The sequence below is a fragment of the Clinocottus analis genome, unplaced genomic scaffold, assembly GCF_023055335.1.
Source record: "Clinocottus analis isolate CAN_PGR_092001 unplaced genomic scaffold, fCliAna1.0.p SCAF_2, whole genome shotgun sequence".
NCBI classification, from domain to species: domain Eukaryota; kingdom Metazoa; phylum Chordata; class Actinopteri; order Perciformes; family Cottidae; genus Clinocottus; species Clinocottus analis.
Window position 1 is genome coordinate 8,729,377 of NW_027175931.1, and position 22,988 is coordinate 8,752,364.

The following is a 22,988-nucleotide window of genomic DNA, read 5'->3' on the forward strand; positions in this document are numbered from 1 at the left end:
GGCTTATTACTGCTTCTATCTGACCTCCTAGCCCCTCTTTTTTCATCTTTATCCACTCCACACTGCCATTGATTGAAAGTAAATTGGTTCATTATGTAAACAATTTGAAATGTTCCAACGTGTTGCTTCCATCAGTGCATTTGATCTCAAATGTCTTTGTTGACTTGACATAAAAGTAATAAACCACAGTTTGATGTTTTTGCAACAACTTCTGTTGCAAAATATTCAGTGATAGAGTGAGCAGGCCCTGAAGGCCAATACACATTGCTAAAGTTAGCATGCTAAAAAATGTTATTATTATTATTATTATATATGTTAAAAAATGTTGGTAATGTTATTGTTCTCCATTAAGAGCTTTTTGTGAGTTTCCATCACAACTTCTTCCTTCTCGTCATCCCTCCCTCTCCAAGTGACCTTCTCTGAGCTGTAGTTTGCTTCAATGAGTCAGTCCACAACGAGTGAGATTTATTCTAATGGGCTGAGTGACCATTGTATTTGTGCTATGTGCAGATAATAAATAGGAGGGCAACATTAATCTAGGTCCCCCTAACAATGGTCGAGCCCTTTCTTTTTTCTACTAATGTCTCTTCTCGTTCTCTTCTGCCAGTTTCTCTCTCTCGACCAGTCCCTGTTAAATATTTTTGTCTCTGTATCTAGAACTTTTTTAGTTTCTCCTCTGCCTTGACAGCTTTGTTTCTGTCCCCATGTCAGATATCAAGTCAGCCTCTGTTGCCTGATGCCCAGGGGAAATCAGCAAAGTTTCGAAAATCTGAAATACATTTGTTACGTTTGCCGAAACTAGTCTGTACAAAGTGTGTGTATGTGGGTGAATTTGAGAAAGAGGAGGGTGTATGTCTATCTCTTTCTCGACATTTGAGGAGGTGGGGGCTTTTCTAAGGTTTGACAATCACCTTTGAGTTCGAGGATATGGCAAGTGTTAAGATTGGATGACACCGTATCATTGGAATACTTTCACTGTAACACTCATTTCGTGACGCAAAGATGGAAATGCTTATTTCCTATGAGGGTGATTTATATTTTTTTAAGATGTTGAAACCACCCCACCCCTGTCTCTCTCTCTCTCTCTCTCTCTCTCTCTCTCTCTCTCTCTCTCTCTCTCTCTCTCTCTCTCTCTATCTATCTATCTATCTATCTATCTATCTATCTATCTATCTATCTATCTATCTATCTATCTATCTATCTATATGACTTTTTAAAGTAAAGTCTGTCAGACATATCTTGATATATTTATTAGTAACTGAATTTCAGCAATGATTAGGCAAAGTAATTCTGGTTCTGTGAAAGATAGTCAAGCAGTAACCTCTGCTGCTGAGAAATGAAACCAACACAAAAGTGCCGAAAAGTAAGTTCTTCATATTCCACTCAAGGCTCGCTCCAAAAGCAAGTCAATCCTCATAGACCCTTATGTTAAGATGCCCAACTATATGGCATAAATAAATATATTTGCTGCCAAGGTACAACAAACTGTTTTGGCCACACTAACATTTTGGTTTATGACCACTGTTCAGTGAGGGGGGAAACGGTTTTATGTAACTCATGCATTTAAATGATATTAAGGCATCAATCTAGGTATAATCAAAGGCGTGGTGGCTTTAATTGACAGGTGGGAACCGTACCAGGTTTCTAGCTGCTAGCTGTGTGCTTTCTGTCACCTTGGCCGCCTCAGCTCCACGATCATAGCATTACACATTCATTAAAGTGTAACTAAATATTAGAATAAATAGCAAATTAAGCAACCGAAAGAAAGATTACAGTGTTAAAGATGGTCAGCCAGTGATTTATTTCTACACAGATTAAAAGGAGAGCCAGTGATAGATAGATGAATGGAGAATGACCGAACAGCAGTCGTAGAACAAGAAAAGGTTGGAGAAAATGAGTAAATCAGCGTGAGAGAAACGGATTATGAGAGGGGGATGAAGTGGAAGAAATGGAAAAAGAGAGGGGGGAAAAAAGGGAATCCAGATGTGAGGAGAAAAGAGAAAGCGGAAAAAGATGAGAGGTGAGAGACTGTCAGAAAAAATGGAGACAGAGGGTAATGAAGCGTGTCATTGATGGATGAGTAGAAGTGAACCTGCTGCCAAGGTAAGCAGGCGTAGGCTGTTCTGCTGCGTGTGTGTGCGTGTTATTGAATGATGGGCGTGCAAAGTGGTCCGATCACTCACATAATTACACAGTTGGGTACACACATGGACACAGACCTTGCATCCGTCTCTCTCTGTAACACACACGCACACACGCACGCACGCACACACACACATTTTGAGTTTCACGCCACTGTGTCTGAGACAGTTTTGACATTCGGTTTAATGAGCTTTGCTGTTGTCACGGTGAACTTTGACCTCTGTTTGGCTGTGGCTGTATATAGATGAGGTGTCGTAGCTGAGGAGGACCGGTTGATACTTTTGTCAAAAAAAAATGCCAGAGCTCGTAGTTTAGCCCTTTAGCCTCACTCTCCAACTTCCCATTAATTTTAATCTAGGCTTCTCTATGTCACTCACATGACATGTCTACGTGCTAAATAGACAGCGAGAAATATAAACTCTGACTTAAACAAGGGTTGTGCCAAGTTGTCAGAAAGTACTATCTGTTACTCGTGGGCTTTTTCATGCCACTGTGAAGGCCTGTGCCCATTCTAAATCCAAACGCCATTAATCATTGAGCCTCGAACACATTGTTGCAGGAGGAACTGATGCTTATATCCCAACAAGTGTGCTCTTTGCTTCACAAACTATGCTCCTTAGGATTAGCGAACAAACACACCCAACCAGTGTTTTCTATGGCTTTTCCTGCTGCAGATTACTTGTGTGCTGACATGAGTTGTCAGTTGCTGTGTTTTTGCTCTACCTTGACTTAAATGAACGCATCAAACAACGAGAATTCACAGAAGCATTTGGACAACACTTGTTTGTTTGTTAGTTTTCTAGCTAGTGCTCTTCAATGTGCAGAGGTTGAGCAGCTGACGCTAAATTGTTGGATGTTCACAGACATGCAGAGCAGCTTACATTTTTCTTTTCTCTCCTTCCCTCCCCCCGTCTTTTTAGATTTTAGCCGTCCGTCTGTGTTCTCTTCCCAAACTTGTGTTGTCCGTCCAGCTAATTAATGTTGTGGGGTTTGGTTGGTGGACTGCTGGTGTGTTTAGTTGGAAGCAGCAGATGCTCATCTAGAATCTCTGCCAGGTTGCCATGGCAGCTAGTGGGTTGGGGTCAGGTGCCATGATATTCTTGAACTTGGACATTAATTAATGAAGTGACCTGTTGGCAGCACAGCTTCAGATCCGATGCAAATATTTTGCAAGTACAAAATCACATTTTCCACACCAAAGCCAATCTCAGTCCGGCGAGTAGAGAACAATCCAGATTTGTAAAAAAAAAAGCTGAAATTGCAACGCATGCCTCTACTCCCTACTCGTTCATAAACTTACTTCAATTACTTTAATCTGTGAATTACTAAACACTGATTGAATATTATTAACTCATTTTAATTTGGATGCAATGCTCAAAATGGAGGGCCTTGTTTAGCTGGGGGGAAAGTAATCAAAGTTTATTTATTTTCAATACAGTGCTCACACTGTCATACTGTCCCAATACCTTTGACTGTGACCTTTTCTATACTTTACCCTTTTGTCTTCTCTGATCACAATGGAAATGTCCTTATTTACCTATTACTTAGGCATTGCACACTTGATTTGAATCCCATTGTCTCAGATGTAGATCCGTGTCCTTGGATTTCCCTCATAAGTGGTTTGCGTTTGAAACACTTATGAACCACATGTGCAGTTACTGTAAAGGTAACTTGACTTTGTTGGTTCATACATTTTGTTAAAAATGTGCTTTGTATCTAAATGCACCCTTCTTGTTTTCCATAAGATAGAGAGAGACTGTGAATAAGCTTCAGCATAGTGCCCTGGTTCTACTTTGCTCTGCTCTCGTAGGTCATTGACTGCTGCAGATTTTAAAGAATTTATCAGAAAATATATTCGCGAGTTGCATAAAAGATGCATTTATTCAGTGCTTTTAGTCTTCCTGCCACCAAATCCCACTGGCCAACCTTTGCTGGAAAACGTCTGGCTTGAGATGAATTTCCCAACCAAGAAAAGTAAAAATGAATAATCGCTCGCAAATGAGTTCCAGTTTCTATTTATACTTTAAATGAACAGAATGGAAAGGCGATGGCCCCGGGCCACAGTATGTAGAATTGGTTTGTAAAAGTTCTGTTTAAGGTAGAACGTTGGCCTACAACACTGGCTTACTGTACTATTATGCAAATTATATTTTCAATATTGGTAGAGACAAGACATCTAATGTTAATTGAATATGAGAGAGAGAGAGAGAGAGAGAGAGAGGGAGAGAGGGAGAGAGGGAGGGAGAGAGAGAGAGAGGTGCATGCATATGCATACACTTAAAATCCGGTGTGCTCTAATGAGACACAAAGTACAGACAGCAGGTTGAGCGTGGGCTTGTAACCATGGCAACGGCCTTGAGCGCTTTGAGAGAGAGAGAGAGAGAGAGAGAGAGAGAGAGAGAGAGAGAGAGAGAGAGAGAATTGCATTAAAAACTGTTATATTGATCATAAATATCATGAATAGGGTTAGTGGTTGGCCAGCTATATCTATATCAAACTGAGATATTGGCTATATCTCAGTTTGTTTAATGCTTTTGACTTGACAGGCGATTCAATTTACGTTTCAAAAATCAGAAAAACGTCAACTTGTGTTTGACGCAGAGCTTATTTTCTGCAATAATCCAAAAATCCCATTGGCTTTTGAGAAAACCGGTGCAATCCTCGCTTTCCGTCATCCAAAAATACGTCATTCCTGCAGCACTCCATAGTCATACATTAGTAGTCAATCACATTGTCTCCTCACATCTTTGGTGTGTGTTCCAGTATGAGCATCAGGGGATTAGCTGAAGCTTAATTACAGAAAGACTACTCACCATGTTGTCCATCCCTCATAAGTGGTTTGAGTTTGAAACACTTTTTAACCACATGTGCAGTTAATACAAAGGCTTTTTTGTGTTGCAGCTATACAAAAGACCTATTTAGAGCATTGCGTTCGGCCTTGACACCAAGATTGCAGTTTGCTGTTAGAAAGACGAAAACATTCGAGGCAAAGTGAGGCAAGTTTATTTGTATAGCACATTTCAACAACAAGGTGATTCAAAGTGCTTCACATAAAACCATTGAAAGCAGCAAAACATGATGCATAAGAAAACAAGATTTAAAAAAACAAATAAGAAAATTCATTAAAACATAAAAAACAGTCAAAAAGCGAAAAATGGAAGAAAGTTGCAGTGCAATTTAAGGATTAAAATGCTAGTGATTAAAGCCCCACTGTGCCTCACCTCCTACTTTGAGCGACAAGTCACCACAATAACCAACTGGTGAAGACCTCACTGTGTGAATGCACGGTCAGCATTTGTCTCAGGCGGCTTTAAGTGAAAGCTGTCCTGTATCAGTGACCCTTTCTTTCACCGAGCTGTTCCAGACAATTTATGACTGAGGATTTAAACAAAATGTTATGATACTTTGTCCAATTGAGCACAAGAGTGCCTGGAAAGAAACCTGAGACCACACAGCAATTATTGATATACATGAACATGAACATATATTGTTGCACAATGTTTAAATTATAAAAATCACAATTATTTTGCTCTTTGTGCGAGACAGATATGGAAGCAAATATTATCTCAGAGAGAGCTAAAAACAAAATTACTTCCTGAAAGGCCAATGAGAAATATGGTAATACAACACCAGTGTTTTTAATTCTTATATTTGATCACTAATAGTATAATTCAGTGTGAGTGAAGCTGTTTGGTTCGACAGTGAGAAGGTGAACATACTGAAGTTTAGTTAAGAATTACCAATATGTCATAAATTTAAGAAATCTATAAATCAGTTTTGACTCGGAAAGTAAATGTAATTGGTCCTTATGAAAATGTATTTGTAACCTGTCAAAATTGTCATATGATAAATTAACATTTTAATGAGTGAAAATGAAATCGCTCCTCGTCTGCCCTATTGATTAGGATTGCCAAAGGTGTATGGGGCGTGTACTGAAGAAAGAAAATGAGAAAAAACAGTAGGAAAAGCAGAAGAGGACATATTGGCAGACGGATGCAGTGGAATGTAAAAAAGTGGGAGGATGGGAAAATGAATTCTATCGACAGGACGGGAATGGATTGACTTATGATCATAGATCGTTTACTGCTGAATCTGTTTTAACTGCCTCATTGTCAATTGTTGAAAGAAAAACTCATTTACACTTAATCAGTTACTGTTTCACTGTTATATTCAGACTTCTCATCTTACTGTCTGTTTCCTCTTACACACAAGCTTGACATGCGATGATCGCACTTTGTGGCTCAGCGTCCTCTGCGTGCCACCACATCCGAACCCGGCTAATGTTTTGCGCAGTGGGGCTGGGACGTATGCTTACGTCTCAATTAAATAGTACCACAATACTTGGGTGACAACTCGATGTGCACTACAATTTTTATGTATTTGGTGGCATGTTTCTTTTCGATTCATAAGGGACGAAGGCAAAATGTTTCAATATGTAATCTATTAATCTGATTTCAAGGTATGTATTTTGAACACCTGATGTTGTTTTTCACGAGTATGCTTCTGACTTGACTGCACCGCGAGATGATACCGTCACCTGTCCATGAATTCAATTCAATTCAGTTTGTTTTGTATAGCCCAAAATCATAAATTTTGCCTTAGAGGGCTTTACAATCTGTACACATGCGACATCCCTGTCATGACCGAGTTTGCTCGCATCTTAGCCACGTAAGAAACCCAAAGTGTTTCCACACTTTACTGGATGTGCAGTGTTGACCATACTGGATTTAAAATGTGAGGTTGTGTTTACAGGCGTGGTCTATAGATGCTATATATATATATATATATATATATATATATATATATATATATATATATATATATATATATATATATATATATATATATAATAATCCTTTCATCGTGATTCATCATGACCAATGCCTGGAGGCGGAGGGTGACAAGAAGAACAACAGAAAGAAAGACGAAGACAGAAGACGAGACAGAAGGCAGACGGAGAAGGCAGTTTACACACACTCACACAGACACACACACACACACACACACGCACACTCACAATCGCACAAACATTTTGGGTCTGCAATCAGTATGAGGCTGCAAGGCCTGCTGTAGGAGAAAATTAGTTTTGTTCTCTGGAGGCTCGCAGGGAAAGAAAGGAAGGAAGAAAGGAGAATTTCCACTGGAAGAACCAGGGATCGTTGTCCTGCTTGAGGCCATGTTGGCAGTACTTGTGAAAGGAGGAGAGAAGATTTGTCATTCACATCGACGCCTCTCTCTTTCCCTTCTTCCCTTTATCTCTCACACACACACACACACACACACACACTTACGGTGCCATCTGTGCATCCTTGAGGAGCAGTAAACCCAAATCTCTCCCCTCCCAAAAATTGCAAACTACAGCAATATGTCTCTCCACAGTTTGTCAGTGTGTGTATTGTGAGGATGTTATATTCGTCTTGCTGGTGTCTGACGGGGCACGGCTGCTGAGCTGCAGCCAAAATACACCATTTGACCTAGTTCATCTCAGCACCCGGCTGGTGTTTGTGCGCGCGTGTGTGTGTGCGTGTCTGTGCGTAATGTTTATGCCCATTTGTCAGCGATATGACGAGTTTTGGACATTTGTACATACTGATGTAGGAGCTCCCTCCCACATGTCCTCTCTGCTAATCATTCTGTTTGTACCTCTTTTTGTTTTTTTGTTTTTCTCCCTGATTTGCTATTTCTGCTTCTCTTCTCTCGCCCGTCTTCTGAGTCTTTCAGTTCCTTATTCCCTTTGTTTGTCCCTTTCTTAAATGAAACCGGAGCTCACACCAAGTAAATGTTTTCATCTGTGCGTGGAGTAGCGCTTATTTGTTAAGGTGACATATTTTTGCCCTTGCTCGTCACCTCTTGACCCCAAAAATGTGTACACACACACACACACACACACACACACACACATACACACACACATACACATTCAGGGGAAACAGTGTACAATTTGTTTTAACTGTGCAACATATTGTGCAAAGTATTTTCATACTCACAGATACATTGGTGGCGTTTGCTAATCCTTTTTACTTGTCTTTGTTTTTCTGTGTGTGCAGTGACGGATGGGCGGACCGGTATGATGTAACAGATGGCTACGTTAGGGAAGCAGCGGGTGGTATTACCATCAAGCTCCAGTCGGCTGATGTGAAGTGGTTTGATGAGTACTACCTTAAACTTCGTCCTGAAAACAACCAAAGGAACCCCTGGTTTCCAGAGTTCTGGCAGCATCGTTTCCACTGTCGACTTAAAGGTCACCCGCAGGAGAGCTTCAAATACAACCGCACCTGTAGCAGTGAGTACACTAATAAACAAACCACTGGGGTGAGACCTGAAATGTACTTCTTGAATACCTGTAGTTGTGAGTACACACAAAGGCAACACGGGTGTCAGAGTTACAGCCGTACTTCACTTCAGTTTTGACCATCTGGGGTACAGAGAAAAAGAGGCGCTGCATTGTTTTGGTTCAACATAATATTTTTGACAGGCTTTCATAATGGCCACTAATAATGAAAATAACATACAAACAGACTGGCAGAACACAGACACACACACGCAGCATATGGATGCACACAGCTTTCCGGTTCATCTTGAGATATCCCTTGTGGCTGTGAGTGCACCCTTCCTGTATTTCATTTGTATTCGTCTGCCCCCCGTCTTTCTCTCTCTGTTCCAATCCCTCTATTCATAGGCAAAACTGTGTGTGGGAGCTGCATCAAAGAGAGTCATGTATTCTAATGAAATGGGATGGGAAATACAAATGAACAGGACGCAAAAAGAGGCAGACAGAAATGAGATGTGGAGGTGGGAAGTGGTCAATGAGAGAAAAGAGAGTGGTCTTTGATGTGAGGAGAAAAAGACTGTTGTTTGTCATAAAACTAAAAGGGAAATTAAGAGATTTTCTGATATACCTGCCTTTCTCTTTCCATCCTTCCTCACCTACCCTCCCTCCCTCCCCTTCCCGACACTAACCACCCACATCTGCAGAGCGAGAGTCGCTTCGGCAGCAGTATGCACAGGACACTAAGATGGGGTTTGTCATAAATGCCATCTACTCGATGGCATATGGCTTGCATAACATGCAGCGGGCACTCTGCCCAGGTTATCAGGTAGGTAGTGCTCTTATGGATGAATGGGGGGGACATGCTTGTACAAGAGCAAAGATATATGAAGGGGCGGATAGGGGAAATGTTGGGACAAAAGGACATGACCAGCTGGGTATTGCTCCTATATTACACTTGTTCCCATGATGTCTCACTACATACACCTCACCAGGAAAGCGCAAAATGGAAACCTAGATGATTGCATGAACAATACATACTGTACTTGCTAATTTCCATTGAAAGGTACAAAACTGAAACATGTTGAGCTAATGCAAAGGAAAATACATCAGTGCAGCTTAAACTTTCCAGATTTCAGCTCATGTTAGTTTTATACCTTTGTGGGTATGACTTTAAATGTTACCCGCAGATACTTGATATCGACAACCGTAATGAAACATTGGGGTTGAATTTTAACTTGTCATGAGATGATTGACAATACACACAGTTAGAGACTGTGTGTAGAAATGTACGGTGATTGACCATGGAAAGTCTTGGCATAGAAAACAATACCTGCTACACTGCACATTTGATTTATTGTTTTGATTGCTTCAAGTGTATCTCTATGTTAGTCTAACTGACTGTGCAGTAATCATGTTTTGAATGCAATTGAGTTGAAACTTGGCTTAATTAAGGAATATTTGTACTGTTGAGTTGTGGATCCGTACTTTTCTGTTTGATATGACTTGTATGAATTGTTCATGTATTTTAAGGGCCTGTGTGATGCCATGCGACCTATAGATGGTGCTACACTGCTGGACTTCTTGATGAAAACCAACTTCACAGGCGTGTCGGGGGAGGGAATCTTATTCGATGCTAACGGAGACTCACCTGGCAGGTACGCACTGTAACTCAACAAAGTCATGGATTACTTTCTTTTGGGTTTAATGGTCGTTGGTCGTATGGCACGATTATGTGGGCGTTGATATGTTGGATGTGTACATATACCTTTCTTCCACAGGTATGAAATAATGAACTTCAAAAAGATGGGGAAGGACTACTACGACTACATTAACGTTGGCAGCTGGGACAACAGAGGCTTAAAGATAGATGATGATGAAATCTGGCCTAACAAAGACGGCGTGATCAAATCAGTCTGCAGTGAACCCTGTGATAAAGGACAAATTAAGGTAAGGTGATTCATACAAATAAATAACTGGTTTCATGGGGAGTATGGATAGATGGATGAATAGATGGATGAATAGATGGCTGGATGGATGCTTGATGGATGGATGGATGGATGGATGGATGGATGGATGGATGGATGGATGGATGGATGGATGGATGGATGCTCATGTGCACCGGTTCCTGGTGCACATGAGGTGCATGCACATCCTACACAAAGACATTTTATACTCTGCCCCTTCCAGGTTATCCGTAAAGGTGAGGTGAGCTGCTGCTGGACGTGCACTCCCTGCAAAGAAAATGAATTTGTGTCCGACGAGTACACCTGCCGAGCCTGTGAACTGGGCTCCTGGCCGACTTTTGACCTCACAGGTCAGTCTTTGTATGTTGCATGTATGTGTCGGCATGTTTACGTATAACATGTAAGTGTAATCGTAAAGACACTTCCAGTTTACCAAGAAAGTGCTTGAATAACTCTACAGTATTTGCAGATGCTCCTTGATGAAAATCCTGGAATAGCAATGCAGTAGTGATGCTATTTGAAGGAAACTGTGCGATGAACAATGATATGTTTATGCATTTTTTGTGCAGGGTCATAGGATAAAGGATGTTTAGTAGAATGCGATCGTTGTGTTTTCCCTGATACAGCATACCATTACAGCATAATATTATACAGTAAGTCCTGCACCAGTTACAGAGAAACTGAGAGACAATTTATCCGTTTCACCCTCCCCTCCTCTTTCCCTCCCCTCTCCTCCCATTCCCTCCCTCTCTCTCTCTCATCCCTTTAATTTGTTACCAACATGGTCACCAATGTTTTAATTATTCTGCATCAAGAGCAGCTTTCCATGCAAATGCACTTCAGTTGCAATGAAAATGTATTTCCCCTCCGCTGCGTTCGAAGCGGTTGAATATTACCTTGTTATGCTTTCAGCTGCTCATTATACCGCTTTCTAGCTCCTCACCAAGCTCAATGATTAAAACATGAATCGAGCCCTGCTGAAAATTCAGATTGAGCTTCACTGCCAGAGAGAAAGAGAAGCATCCTTAAACTAAAAACGTCAGCGAACAGATGAGGAAATGACAAGGACAAAGTTGACAGTGAAAAAAAGGGCGAGATAAAGGATTGAAAGAATGATTGGGATTACCAGTGTATTACTTTGTGTGTGTTTGCCCGTGCATGTCCGTGTGTGAGTATGTTTATGCGACTCATTTCATCAACAATAAGTGCTGCGCGTTCCCGAGTGGTGCTATATGGAACAGTAATAATGAGGTGTAAACAAACTGCTTGCCCTGTTCCTCCAGCAGACATTTTGATCTCTCTCCCTCAGGCCAAGAGAGAGAGAGTGAGAAAGATGAAGCGAGGGCGAGATAAAGAGCCAGAGGGAATAGAGGAGATAGAGCAAGGACTCATCTGGCAGGGACGGAGGTACAGTGGGTTTGAAAACCATAGAAAAAAAGCAGTAAGAGAGTTTGTGCGATAGCAATTGAGCAAAAACTAGAAAAAGAGAGAGAAAACATAAAGAGAAGGAATGAGTGAGTCAGAAAGAGAAAAAGATGAATGGAAGCTGTGACAGAAGCTGCAGCTAGGGAGAGAGAAAGGAGCAGAAAAGGGAGGATTAGCTTTGGGATTTTAGCCTCTCCACTGATCGGTATAGTTCCATAGTTTGAGTCTAAGAGTGTTTGAAGGAGTTTGCCTCAAAACTTTATATTGACCGAACCCTCCACACGAGCTCCCTCCCCTTAATACCCTCGTTTGTCTTGGGGTAAAACGCAACACAATTTACTGCAGGTTTCGTGAACTAATTAAGTATTAAAAAAACAACGTATCCAATGCTTTTCCCTCTGCTCTGAGAAACCTCACAAGGAAAACACACTGATCTGGGATTTTCAGCCCCAGCATCTAGATTTATGTAGGCAGGATTAATTGGAGCTAAATTCTCAGCAAGTGCCTTAATTTCCTCCCTTCTTACATCTTGAAAGGCGGGTGGTCGTTACCTCCCATTGTTAGGCAGGACAGGAGCTGCAGTTCTTGTCTCTTAGGGAGGGGCTTTGTTAAGTAGAAAAAACTACCTTCATGATATTAAACAGTAACATTTACATGGAAGGAATTCCTAAAATAAAAAAAGGGGCTCTGATCCGTGATTTTGTTGTTGTTTCAACATATTGATGTTCAGTCTTTAAATATGATAGACAGATTATTCTGTTATTCTGTTTTACACCCGCTGCATGATATTTAATACCGCACTTTAAAAGTATGATTTACATACATTTTATCCAGTTATAGCAATGACAGCCCTCCAATTTGACCTTAATATTGCCACGTGGACATTTTTAGCAAGATGCCCTTCATCAACATATAGTCTGGGGAAATGGACCCAATAATGGTTTATTTGTGACTTGAGCGTGTTGTGTCTATATTTTTATCCAGTTTTATGAAATGGCTTTGCAGTGATATAAGCCTGCAGGTGAGCAGATTGTCTGCAGAGTTTTTCCGTATGACGTATTTTCTGTCTCTTTCTTTCAGTCCCCGTGGCTCTCCAGAAGCCATTAGGCTGCTGTTTATGCCCCTAGACCTAACCAGCACTGATTTGATCAACTTTATTGACCGTGTTAAAGACTAAGTCATTAGATAACTTTAGACTTTTTTTAATGACTCTTTCTCTCTCTGCCATTTGCTGTACTGTAGGAACAGGTGTGTGTGTGTGTGTGTGTGTGTGTGTGTGTGTGTGTGTGTGTGTGTGTGTGTGTGTGTGAGAGAGAGAGAGAGAGAGAGAGTGAGTACGTGAACATTAAAGTGAACATGTGTATAAGGACAGAAAGTTTTAGAAAGAGCCTACGTGTGTTCCTGCTGCTATAGGTCTAGACCAGATATTTCAGCAAGCGATGAAGACGGTTCATAATTAGAACTGTCCCTTAAATTAATGAAACTTTATCTATGCCTAGAAGGAAGACAGAGATGGAAGGAGGGAAAGAATTAGGGAGAAATGTGGGAGGGATGAGGATGAATAAAGATAAGGGATATTAAGGGTAAAAGAGATGGATGAGGCATCAAGTAAGAAAAAGAGAGGGACAGGAAATAGATACAACGATCGAATGACGGGGCAGAGGAAGAAGGCGAGAAATAGACACACATGGAGGGATAAGAAAGGAGGTGTCAACAACAGAGAGCAGGGTGACGTAAGCGACCGGGCACTAAAAAAAAGTAGAGATGTCAGAGAAAAAGTGTAATCCTGACCTTGATAATGAACGGATTCCAGAGTGATAATTACAAAATACTGAAGACACAAGCTTTTGCAGCTCAGTCAGTTAATTGTTGAGACTTTCCAATATGGACACTAGCGAGTCAAGCATGCCTCGATTCCGAACCTATGCAGGTTGTCACAGGCATTGCACACTGATACTCAACCTGCATTATATGTGAGTCCAAGCGTGATGTCAAAGGTTATAAGAGTGACGTTAAGAAAATGAAAGACATAGAAGGTAAAGAATACAGACAAACATATAGTTAAATGTTTGGCAATAGTGGGGCAGTCTCACTCTGCAGTATCCATTCACTGGTCTTCACACACATACAATGAAAGTTTTTGATTGAATTTGTTTCACACACCACATCTCCACATACTTCTATCCACAGGCTGTGACCCAATCCCAGTGGAGTACCTGCGGTGGGGAGACCCGGAACCAATTGCTGCTGTGGTCTTTGCCTGCCTCGGTCTAATGTTCACATTGTTTGTCACTGCAGTCTTCATTAGGTAATGAATCATCTGTCTCAGAAATTATTTAAACTGAGAAGAACTCAGCAAACAGTACCAGACGAGACAGATACACACACACTGTACACACCCACTTTGCAATTTATATATATGTTTTAATTAATGCTTTCTTGATTGTGTGTTTATATTCTTCAATATATACTCTATTTGTGTATGTCTGTATGTCTTTACTTACAAGTTTCTGCACAATTTGTTTGTTTGAACGTCTTCAGGTTCCGCGATACCCCAGTAGTGAAGTCTTCCAGTCGGGAGCTGTGCTACATAATACTGGCAGGGATCTGCATGGGGTACCTGTGTACCTTCAGCCTCATAACTAAACCCCATGTCATCCACTGCTACCTCCAACGACTGGGAATAGGCCTGTCACCTGCCATGAGCTACTCTGCGCTTGTCACCAAGGTAAGGATTGAGTTCAGGTTTTATGAAAAATATATAGTAATATATATTAAAGTCTCAATTATAAAAAATGCACACAGAACAATTCACAAATGCGCATAAAGATTCACAAATGCACACAAAGATTTTCAAATGCGCACAAAGATTCACAATTATATTGGATTTACAAATCTTTGTGCACATTTGTGAATCTTTCTCTGCGCATTTGTGAACCTTTCTGTGTGTATTTACCATAATTGAGACTGTACTGGCTCCATAAATATAAGCGTGAGAGGTGTGGGGCAACAGCGTTACAGCCAAAGACTTGGAATACCCCCGTCATTAGATCTACGCTAACTTGTCATCATCAATGGTGTGTAGGGAATAGCCACATCTGTGGTTGGGAACAGAACGAATCAGGAAGAAACAGGGGAATTAATCTGGGCCATACTCCCCTTATACTGCGGATTATTATTTCTTCTATTCCTCAATCTTTGGAACGAGAGGATATGGATACCATAACATCAGAAGAGGGCCACATGTCTTTCCTTCTTGTCTTTTTTCCCGTGGGGCTTTGGCAATGAGTGCTTAGGGGACAAGGAAGTAGTATTCGACAATGGCAAGGAACAGCAATAGCCTTTCCCTGAATGAATTACCTTGAGTTTATTGCACTAGACTCTAACTCCTGTGTGCAATATTTTGTAAGTGTTTTTTTTTTTTTTGCATAAAAGACATTTTGGAAATGCAGCAAGCAGATGGCCAGAATAAAGATACAGTAATGTTCTGTATATATTTTATTGAAAAGTCTTGATAGTGTTTGCCATCTGACCCTAGACAAACCGCATCGCTCGGATCCTGGCAGGCAGCAAGAAGAAAATCTGTACAAAGAAACCTCGCTTCATGTCTGCCTGCGCTCAGCTCATCATTGCCTTCCTCCTCATACTGCTGCAGCTGGGCATCATCGTGGCTCTCTTCCTCATGGAGCCACCTAAAGTAAGCTGTGTGTGTGTATGTTTTACATTGTGAGTGGGAGACTGGCTCATTGAAAGACTAAAGAACAGGTTAACATAGAGCTCGGTGATTAATGTATAATATTTTTCAATTCAGATTTTGGCTTCCAATGATTATGGAAACAAGTTTATTGAGATAAAAAGGTTATTATACCACGTTCCGTTGTGTAATGATGCTCTCGTTTTGTTGTGGATTATAAATCCAGCGCGCCCTATCTTTTCTCTACAGCAGTGTGCTGTCGCCCGTTTTCGCTGAGTTACTGACGGGAATATGTTAATGTGGTTTACCAAGAGGTCAGATGTATATTTTGAGGAGTTCTCAGTTGGCTGTATCGGTGAACTACAACATATGTCTAATTATGGATGAGTTGATTTGTATTATTATTGTTATATCATATTTTATACTGCCTGTTCCATTGTATGTCTCTACAGGTGATCCATGACTACCCCAGCATCCGCCAGGTCAACCTCATCTGCAACACCACTAACCTGGGCGTGGTTGCTCCGTTGGGATACAATGGCCTGCTCATCCTCAGCTGCACCTTCTATGCCTTCAAGGTACAAGCTCAAGTATTTGTAACTATTGTACATTGCATTGTTTTTTTTCTGTAAAACAGTTTTTATTTCATGATTTAAATGGCAAAGTCACAGAAACATCAGTTAGTGCATGTTGTTGAAGCTCAAGCAGTTCAAGCTGCTATTTATATGAAAAATCACACATAATATAAAAAGGAATGATTGACCTACTGTTTGTGTTTGGTAATCTACTACTTTCAACGGCAGTAAATTAAATTCTATTGAACCAAACACATTTTAAAGTCAGTGTTTGATTACCGTTTCATTAATTCTGTATGGCGTAAGAGTAGAATGGTAAAAGGAGACGCTAACACAGCGGCAGAGAAAAACAATTACATTGACCTGCACATAGTGCTGAGGTCAGCATCTGTTATGGCTGTATGAGTAAGGCAGTGTGCAGCAGTGTCTATTTTTGTTTTTGTCCAAATCCACCGCAAGGTTTTAAAACCATCAGGAAATTTGCTGACACTTTGTATGTGACTCACTCTATGTCTCTCTCTCTTTCTCTCTCTCAAAGACTCGCAACGTCCCAGCAAATTTCAATGAGGCTAAGTACATTGCTTTTACCATGTACACCACCTGTATTATCTGGCTGGCCTTTGTTCCCATCTACTTCGGCTCCAACTACAAAATTATCACCATGTGCTTCAGTGTCAGCCTCAGTGCCACTGTGGCGCTGTGCTGCATGTTCGTACCCAAGGTAAGGTTGAAGCTTAAACTACAATCTTTCAATAAACATTCAATGATTTGATATGTATTTATATATTTATGTATAGGCCATATGTAACTACAGCTGATTTCTTACGTCAGGACACGTTGAGTATTTAAAGTTACTACGAGGAGCTTTCCTTTTGGAGCGTGAAGGTAGAGCTCTGTTCCTGGCTAGAGGAGCTGCTGCTGCAGAGCAGGAACTTTAAGTCAATTTGTATTATTTGTAGGAGTAGTTTGGTCCCTGTATATGAATGTTTATGCACTCTCAGAAGAAAGAAATAATACCTTTTTATTCTTTCACTGCATACATTCACCTTTTCAGACTCAGTCGTCATGTTGTGCATGTAATACGTTACAATTTGGTTTGGTGTGTGAATAGTTAACTTACTTAATAAAGCACCCAATGTGTTTGTTTCTTATCCACCGTCTGACTGTAACCCATTAATCATTAGGGTATTAGGGTTGTAATAAACGGCAGCATATCCAGTGAACACCATGTTATTGACAGTGTGATCAACTTAACTCAATGTCTTAATAAATGATTAGAAACTTGAAATTACATTTTCCCCAAATGCTTGCACTGAAGGGAAAAAGCTACTTTTGAATACTGTCACGACTAATGTTTTCTCCCACTACAACAGCGAGATATGCCTGTGCGGCTTCAGGGAGAAAGTTTGTGCTTATACAGCAGAATTACAATCAATACAAACAAATAGCTCCTGCTTCTTTTGAGAATTGTCTTTTATTAGAGTTGTATATTACCAAGGCGACTCATAACAGCCTTGATAACTTCTCTGAAATGAACATTTATATAAAGGCAATCTACCCAGATGTTTCAAAACAGGTGAGTGTATTTGTATAGCACATTACAACAAGGCGATTCCCATAAAATCATTAAAAGCATCAAAACATAATGCAGAGAAAACAGGATTTAGAAAAGAAAACATTGAAATCAGTCAAAAAGCCAAATAAAAATCAAAAATGTAACAAAAGTTGCAGTAAAGTTCAAAACATAAAATGCAGTAATTTAGATATTTACTTTTCCTGTACATTATTAACTTGATTGGTGTTCTTTTCTTTGTTTTGCAATATTAACAAACATATATCATGTTTTATTTCACAACAGGTGTACATCATTCTAGCCAAACCAGAGCGTAATGTGCGCAGTGCCTTCACCACGAGCACAGTGGTGCGCATGCACGTCGGCGACGGCAAATCGTCCTCCGCCGCCAGCCGTTCTTCCAGCATGGTTAACCTGTGGAAACGCAGAGGCTCCACTGGAGAGACACTCAGGTACACGTGTGTGTGTGGGTGTGTGTGTGGGTGTGTGTGTGTGTGTGTACACACTATAGGCTCATTGGCCAGGTTAATGCCAGGTTACTTCTCAGTTACAGTCCAAGGCACCATTTCTGTAATGGCCCCACATTGAGACTATTTATGGTGTGTGTGTGTTCGAGCTCTCTGAAAGATTGATTCTCTGAACTCCCCTGGGTCTGCTTGACTGTTCCTCTGACCCTAACATGAACTGCATACAATTGCCTAATGGAGACGTGGTAAAAAAAAAAAAAGGGAGAAGTGAACTGAGGAAGGGGGGTAAGGAGAAAATTAGAGGGACAAATATGAATATGTAAGAGAATGGATAGAGAGATAAAAAGCAAACTGATTGCAAGAAAGAGAAGAAAGGGCTAAAGGAATAGTGCAGAAAGGAGAGACATAATAGCTTTCACACCCAGCTTAAGGCCATCCACAAGCCATCTACTGTGACAGGGAACCGATCAAAGGACACAAAAGGAGTGACGCACAGCCACTTGCCCAGAAAGAAATGGGAGGAAAAAGACAAGAACACATTTTCGTTTGTCAGCATGTTACTACAGCTCACCCCGCCTGGCAAGCAAGATTTCAATCACACTCTTAAGAGAAATGTCAGGAGTGCTTCCATCGTGGTTCCTTTTATTCCTCTCTTTCCCTCTCCATCTCTTTTGGTCCTATCTTCCCCTGTGGGTGGTGGTAATTGGCAGGGCTGTCTATCTCCTCAGTGCAGTGCAGGGCTGGGAGCTGTTGCCTTTGAGATGCTGTCATTGTGTAGAGGCAGTCTGACACGAAACCAGCAGAACAGGAGGGTAAAAAATATTTTAAAAATAATAAATATTTGACTGATGTTTGAATCAAATGTTTGAGCTAATGAAGAGTTCATGGTTTACGTCCATCAGACATTAAAATCAGCGTCATAGCTGGATGTGACGCGTGTATGATGAAACCAGTAGAGCACTCCTTAAGTAGGTGGAACATGTGTTTCTGCCAGTAGCAGGTCTGCCCCCCTCCAAAGCCTTCAGTCAGAGACTCTTCCTGTGGGATCAAATGAGTAGCTTACAGCACTGTGTAGGTGAAGGATCATGTGCAGCGTGTGTGTGTGTGTGTGTGTGTGTGTGTGTGTGTGTCCAGGGTGATTTGAGTTCTTTTCACCCTGAGCCACGGTCGTGTGTGGCTTAATCAGAAGTTCCACTATAGATTAATCACACTAATTAACCTGACAAAGGCATGATAGGAAGAAGTGGGGGAAGGCAGGGACAGAGCTGTGACTGATGTTAAGCAGAGGAAAGTGGAGAGAATTATAAAACAGATGCAGGAACAGAGAGAGGAAGAGAGAATCTGACAAAGACAGATGAAGAACATACTGCCTGGAGAAAATAGAACGAGACAGGAACTGTAATAAAATTACTCTGAATTCCTCATGAAGTCCAACTGATGGAGTCCATGGCCCCATTTAAATGTGTTTGTATCTATTAAATGTCATTGTTCATGTCGGATAATAAATAGGGACTAATATAGAGCAGTCACAGTTAACGTTTGGCATGACTGGTTTTATTGGAGTGTTTTTTTTTTTGTATCTCTGCCTTAATCTCATAATCATAATACTTGAATTGATTACTAACAGATCAACCTGAAATTAAATAATGAACACACTATATGCTAATAACAATTGAGATGTCATATAATGTGATACAAAAACATCTCTTCTGAAAAGAATATACATGAAAACTTTGTATATTTTATTTGAAAGAAAGTGTACAAACAAAATACGTTTAAAATATATGCTCCTTTTGTCATTTAGACAAAACCAACACCCGGACCTGAACAAAACATTTAACACAATGATGCAAATTTTAAAAAAAACACTTTTTGCTCTATTTAAACAGGAAAAAATGGTGTGTACCTTCTCTTATATCAATTCAGAATTGCAGTTTGTTTAAACAAAACCTTTTTTTCACTGACCAAAAAAAGAAAAATCAATAAACTACTAATTAACTGAAGGCAGTAAATGCACCTCCACGCTTTGTAAACAACCCCCTCTTTAATTTCTCTCTCTTCCTTCCACTTCCTCCCCGCTCTCCAGCTCCAACGGTAAATCAGTGTCTTGGGCGCAGACGGAGCGTAGCGGCTCACGTGGCAACCACCTGTGGCAACGGCTGTCCTTCCACATCAAGAAGAAGGAGAACAATCAGACCGCCGTCATCAAGCCCTTCTCCAAGACTTCGGAGGAGCGTTACTGCGGAGGGGGGGAGCTCCCTCCTCACATCCCTCTGCCCTCCCTCCCCTCCATGTCCTCAATGTCCATTCACCCGGACTCTGGCGCGGACAAGACCCTGTACGAGCTCTCTGAAGCGGAGGAGCGCTACTCGATCACATATCGGCCGCAGACGCCCTCCCCAATCAGTACCGTCAGCCAGAGGCTCGGGGCGGGCGTCGGGGAGGAGCCCCCGATGACTGGGATACCTAACTACCCGAGCAGCATCTGCAGCGGCGGCAGTGGCAGTGGCAGTGGCAGTGGCAGTGGCGGTAGTGGAAGTGGCAGTGGCAGCAGTTGCGGTCGTCCCAGCAGCGGCTCCCTCGTCATGGGGAGTGATGGCCGTTTGGTTATTGTGGACGATCACCCGGGACAGGCCCAGAGTTCACTGATGGATCAGATCAGCTGCGTGGTCAACCGCTTCACCGCCAACATCAGCGAGCTCAACAGCATGATGTTATCGTCCTCTCCGACGCACTCGCACACGCACAAACACACGCCTCCTTCTCCTCACCCCGCCGACCCATACCTGTTGCCCCGCGAAGTCCCGATGCCCCCGACCCTCACAACCTACGCCGACGTCCAGCCCCTCCCACCTGTCGAGTCCAGCATGGGGGGCCGGAGTGGCTGTCTGGTTCACCCGATTCCTCATTCACCTTACCCCCTGCCGCCTCCTCATGCCCAGACCTCCCCCTCTCTCTCCCCCATGCGAGGTGGCCTGATCACCTGCCTCAACCACTCCCCTCTCAGGAGGGGAGAGTTGGAAGAGGAGCTTATTGCTTTGACTCCGCCGTCGCCTTTCCGCGATTCCCTGGCATCTAGTAGTGGCTCACCTATCTCGGAGAGAGAGCTGTGTCTCCCCCCAGTCCCCTCCCATCCTCCCCCCTCTCCCCCTTCGCCAAGGTACAGCAGACTGATGCTCGGAAACTACAGCCAGAGTTCATCCTCACTGTGAGGCAGAGATGACGCGTGAAGAAGATGCAGATGTTGAGGCGAGCGCTCAAAAATAACACGGTCAGTATGAGTGAAGAGTACGGGAGGATGGAACGATGAACTCCATTCGTCTCCGGCGTGGAGTAAAAACCTGAAGCAGAGGAGCCGTTGAGGGCTGGTCGGTGAAGACATCAAGCTGTGACAGTCTGCTGTGTTTGTGTTTACATGTTTGCAGTGAGATGCAAGTATAAGAAGCTTGCCCACATTGTATTTTCCTAGTGCAGTTTCTCTCAAGTGGGGCGTGAAGAACTGCAAGAAGGGCCACTGTGACTTTGCGATGGTTTGGTGTCTGTAAAGTCACAAATCATTCTCGAGGTCAAGAGCTACGTATCATTTAGGTTTGGGTAGTGGCCTTAAGGTAACATGGCTATCAACTAATTAGAGATTGTGTGTGTGTGTGCGTGCGTGCTTGCGCGCGTGTGTGTGAGTGTGTTTGTGTGTGCATGTATGTATGAGTATGTTTTTGCTGTATCTTAGATGTATGGCAACATGATATTGAAGATTATTGATGGGATAAGACTGCTTAAGCCTATATGGACTTAAAAGAGGCGATCAAGGGAACATATCTATCTATATATATATATATCTATATCTATATATCTATCTATCTATATCTATATATATAGATATATATATCTATATATATATATCTATATATATATAGATATATATATCTATATATATATAGATATATATATCTATATATATATAGATATATATATCTATATATAATTTGCTGATACACACAGAGGCACACACACATAGTGAGCACACACAGACAAATACAATGTAAGGGAAAATACTGTAAATATAAGAGAGGTTATGGATTTCTCTTTGGTGACAGAAATCCGACATGCTTCTGACTAAAGTGCATTGTGTTAACATACCAGACTGTATGTTACTCTGAAGGACTTTCTCACAAAAGCATCTTTTTTTCATTTGTTCAGCTACGTTCTGTTCCCTTCACCATAGCTTCCTTTTTTGTCAGTCCACCAGTCCGCTGCTTTCTTTTATCCTGCCAGTATTTCAGTATTTTCTACTCTTCCAGTTAGTTTTCTTCAGAAGTTTGAATGTATATTTTCTACATGATTCCTGAAACAGTTGGGACCAAATCTTTTGTACCTCTCTGTCCGTGTGACTCAAGGAAGAGGGAGAGTAGGGATTGACAAGACCAGACCATGTTTTTCCATAAACATCTTAGTCGTTAAATCTTGTTCAGATGGATTATTGGCAGAAATCTGACCTCAAAGTGTATTGTCAGTGTGTGACATTTGACAAACCATAATGTAAAGCTCAGTTGGGTCCCGGTCATGACATTTCCTCTAAACAGTTTGTCAGCGGGACACAAGTCTCTGTTTCATCAAAGACATTGCTTTGAATGGGATTAATCCATATTACAATCACCTCTTATGTAAATGAGAACAGATTGACTTATTCAAGCTGGGCGAGTCCATACCAGGGTCTTGTGTTGCACAGGTATAAAGACCTTTTTCCACACATTTCAGACATAAATGGGCAGAACAACAAAAGAGGTTCATACTGAATGAACAGGCAATGAGAGTGGTATCGATCTTCTCGTCTCATTCTCAGCACGAAAACGACTCGGAAAATTTCCAAAATGTCAATC

General features: G+C 41.5%; 1 protein-coding gene across 1 annotated transcript in view; it reads left to right on the top strand.

Moving 5' to 3' along the window:
* Nucleotides 1-21,922, top strand: part of grm5b (glutamate receptor, metabotropic 5b) — a 49,174-nt gene extending 27,252 nt beyond the window's left edge. Inside the window, exons 6-17 of the mRNA XM_068584499.1 lie at nt 8,190-8,425; nt 9,118-9,239; nt 9,944-10,068; nt 10,192-10,360; nt 10,601-10,727; nt 13,993-14,110; nt 14,344-14,530; nt 15,341-15,499; nt 15,949-16,074; nt 16,610-16,792; nt 17,930-18,096; nt 20,198-21,922. Of these exons, the coding sequence (XP_068440600.1) occupies nt 8,190-8,425; nt 9,118-9,239; nt 9,944-10,068; nt 10,192-10,360; nt 10,601-10,727; nt 13,993-14,110; nt 14,344-14,530; nt 15,341-15,499; nt 15,949-16,074; nt 16,610-16,792; nt 17,930-18,096; nt 20,198-21,323 (2,845 nt within the window). The 3' untranslated portion in view covers nt 21,324-21,922. The remainder of the gene's footprint in view (nt 1-8,189; nt 8,426-9,117; nt 9,240-9,943; nt 10,069-10,191; nt 10,361-10,600; nt 10,728-13,992; nt 14,111-14,343; nt 14,531-15,340; nt 15,500-15,948; nt 16,075-16,609; nt 16,793-17,929; nt 18,097-20,197) is intronic.
* Nucleotides 21,923-22,988: the final 1,066 nt, after the last annotated feature.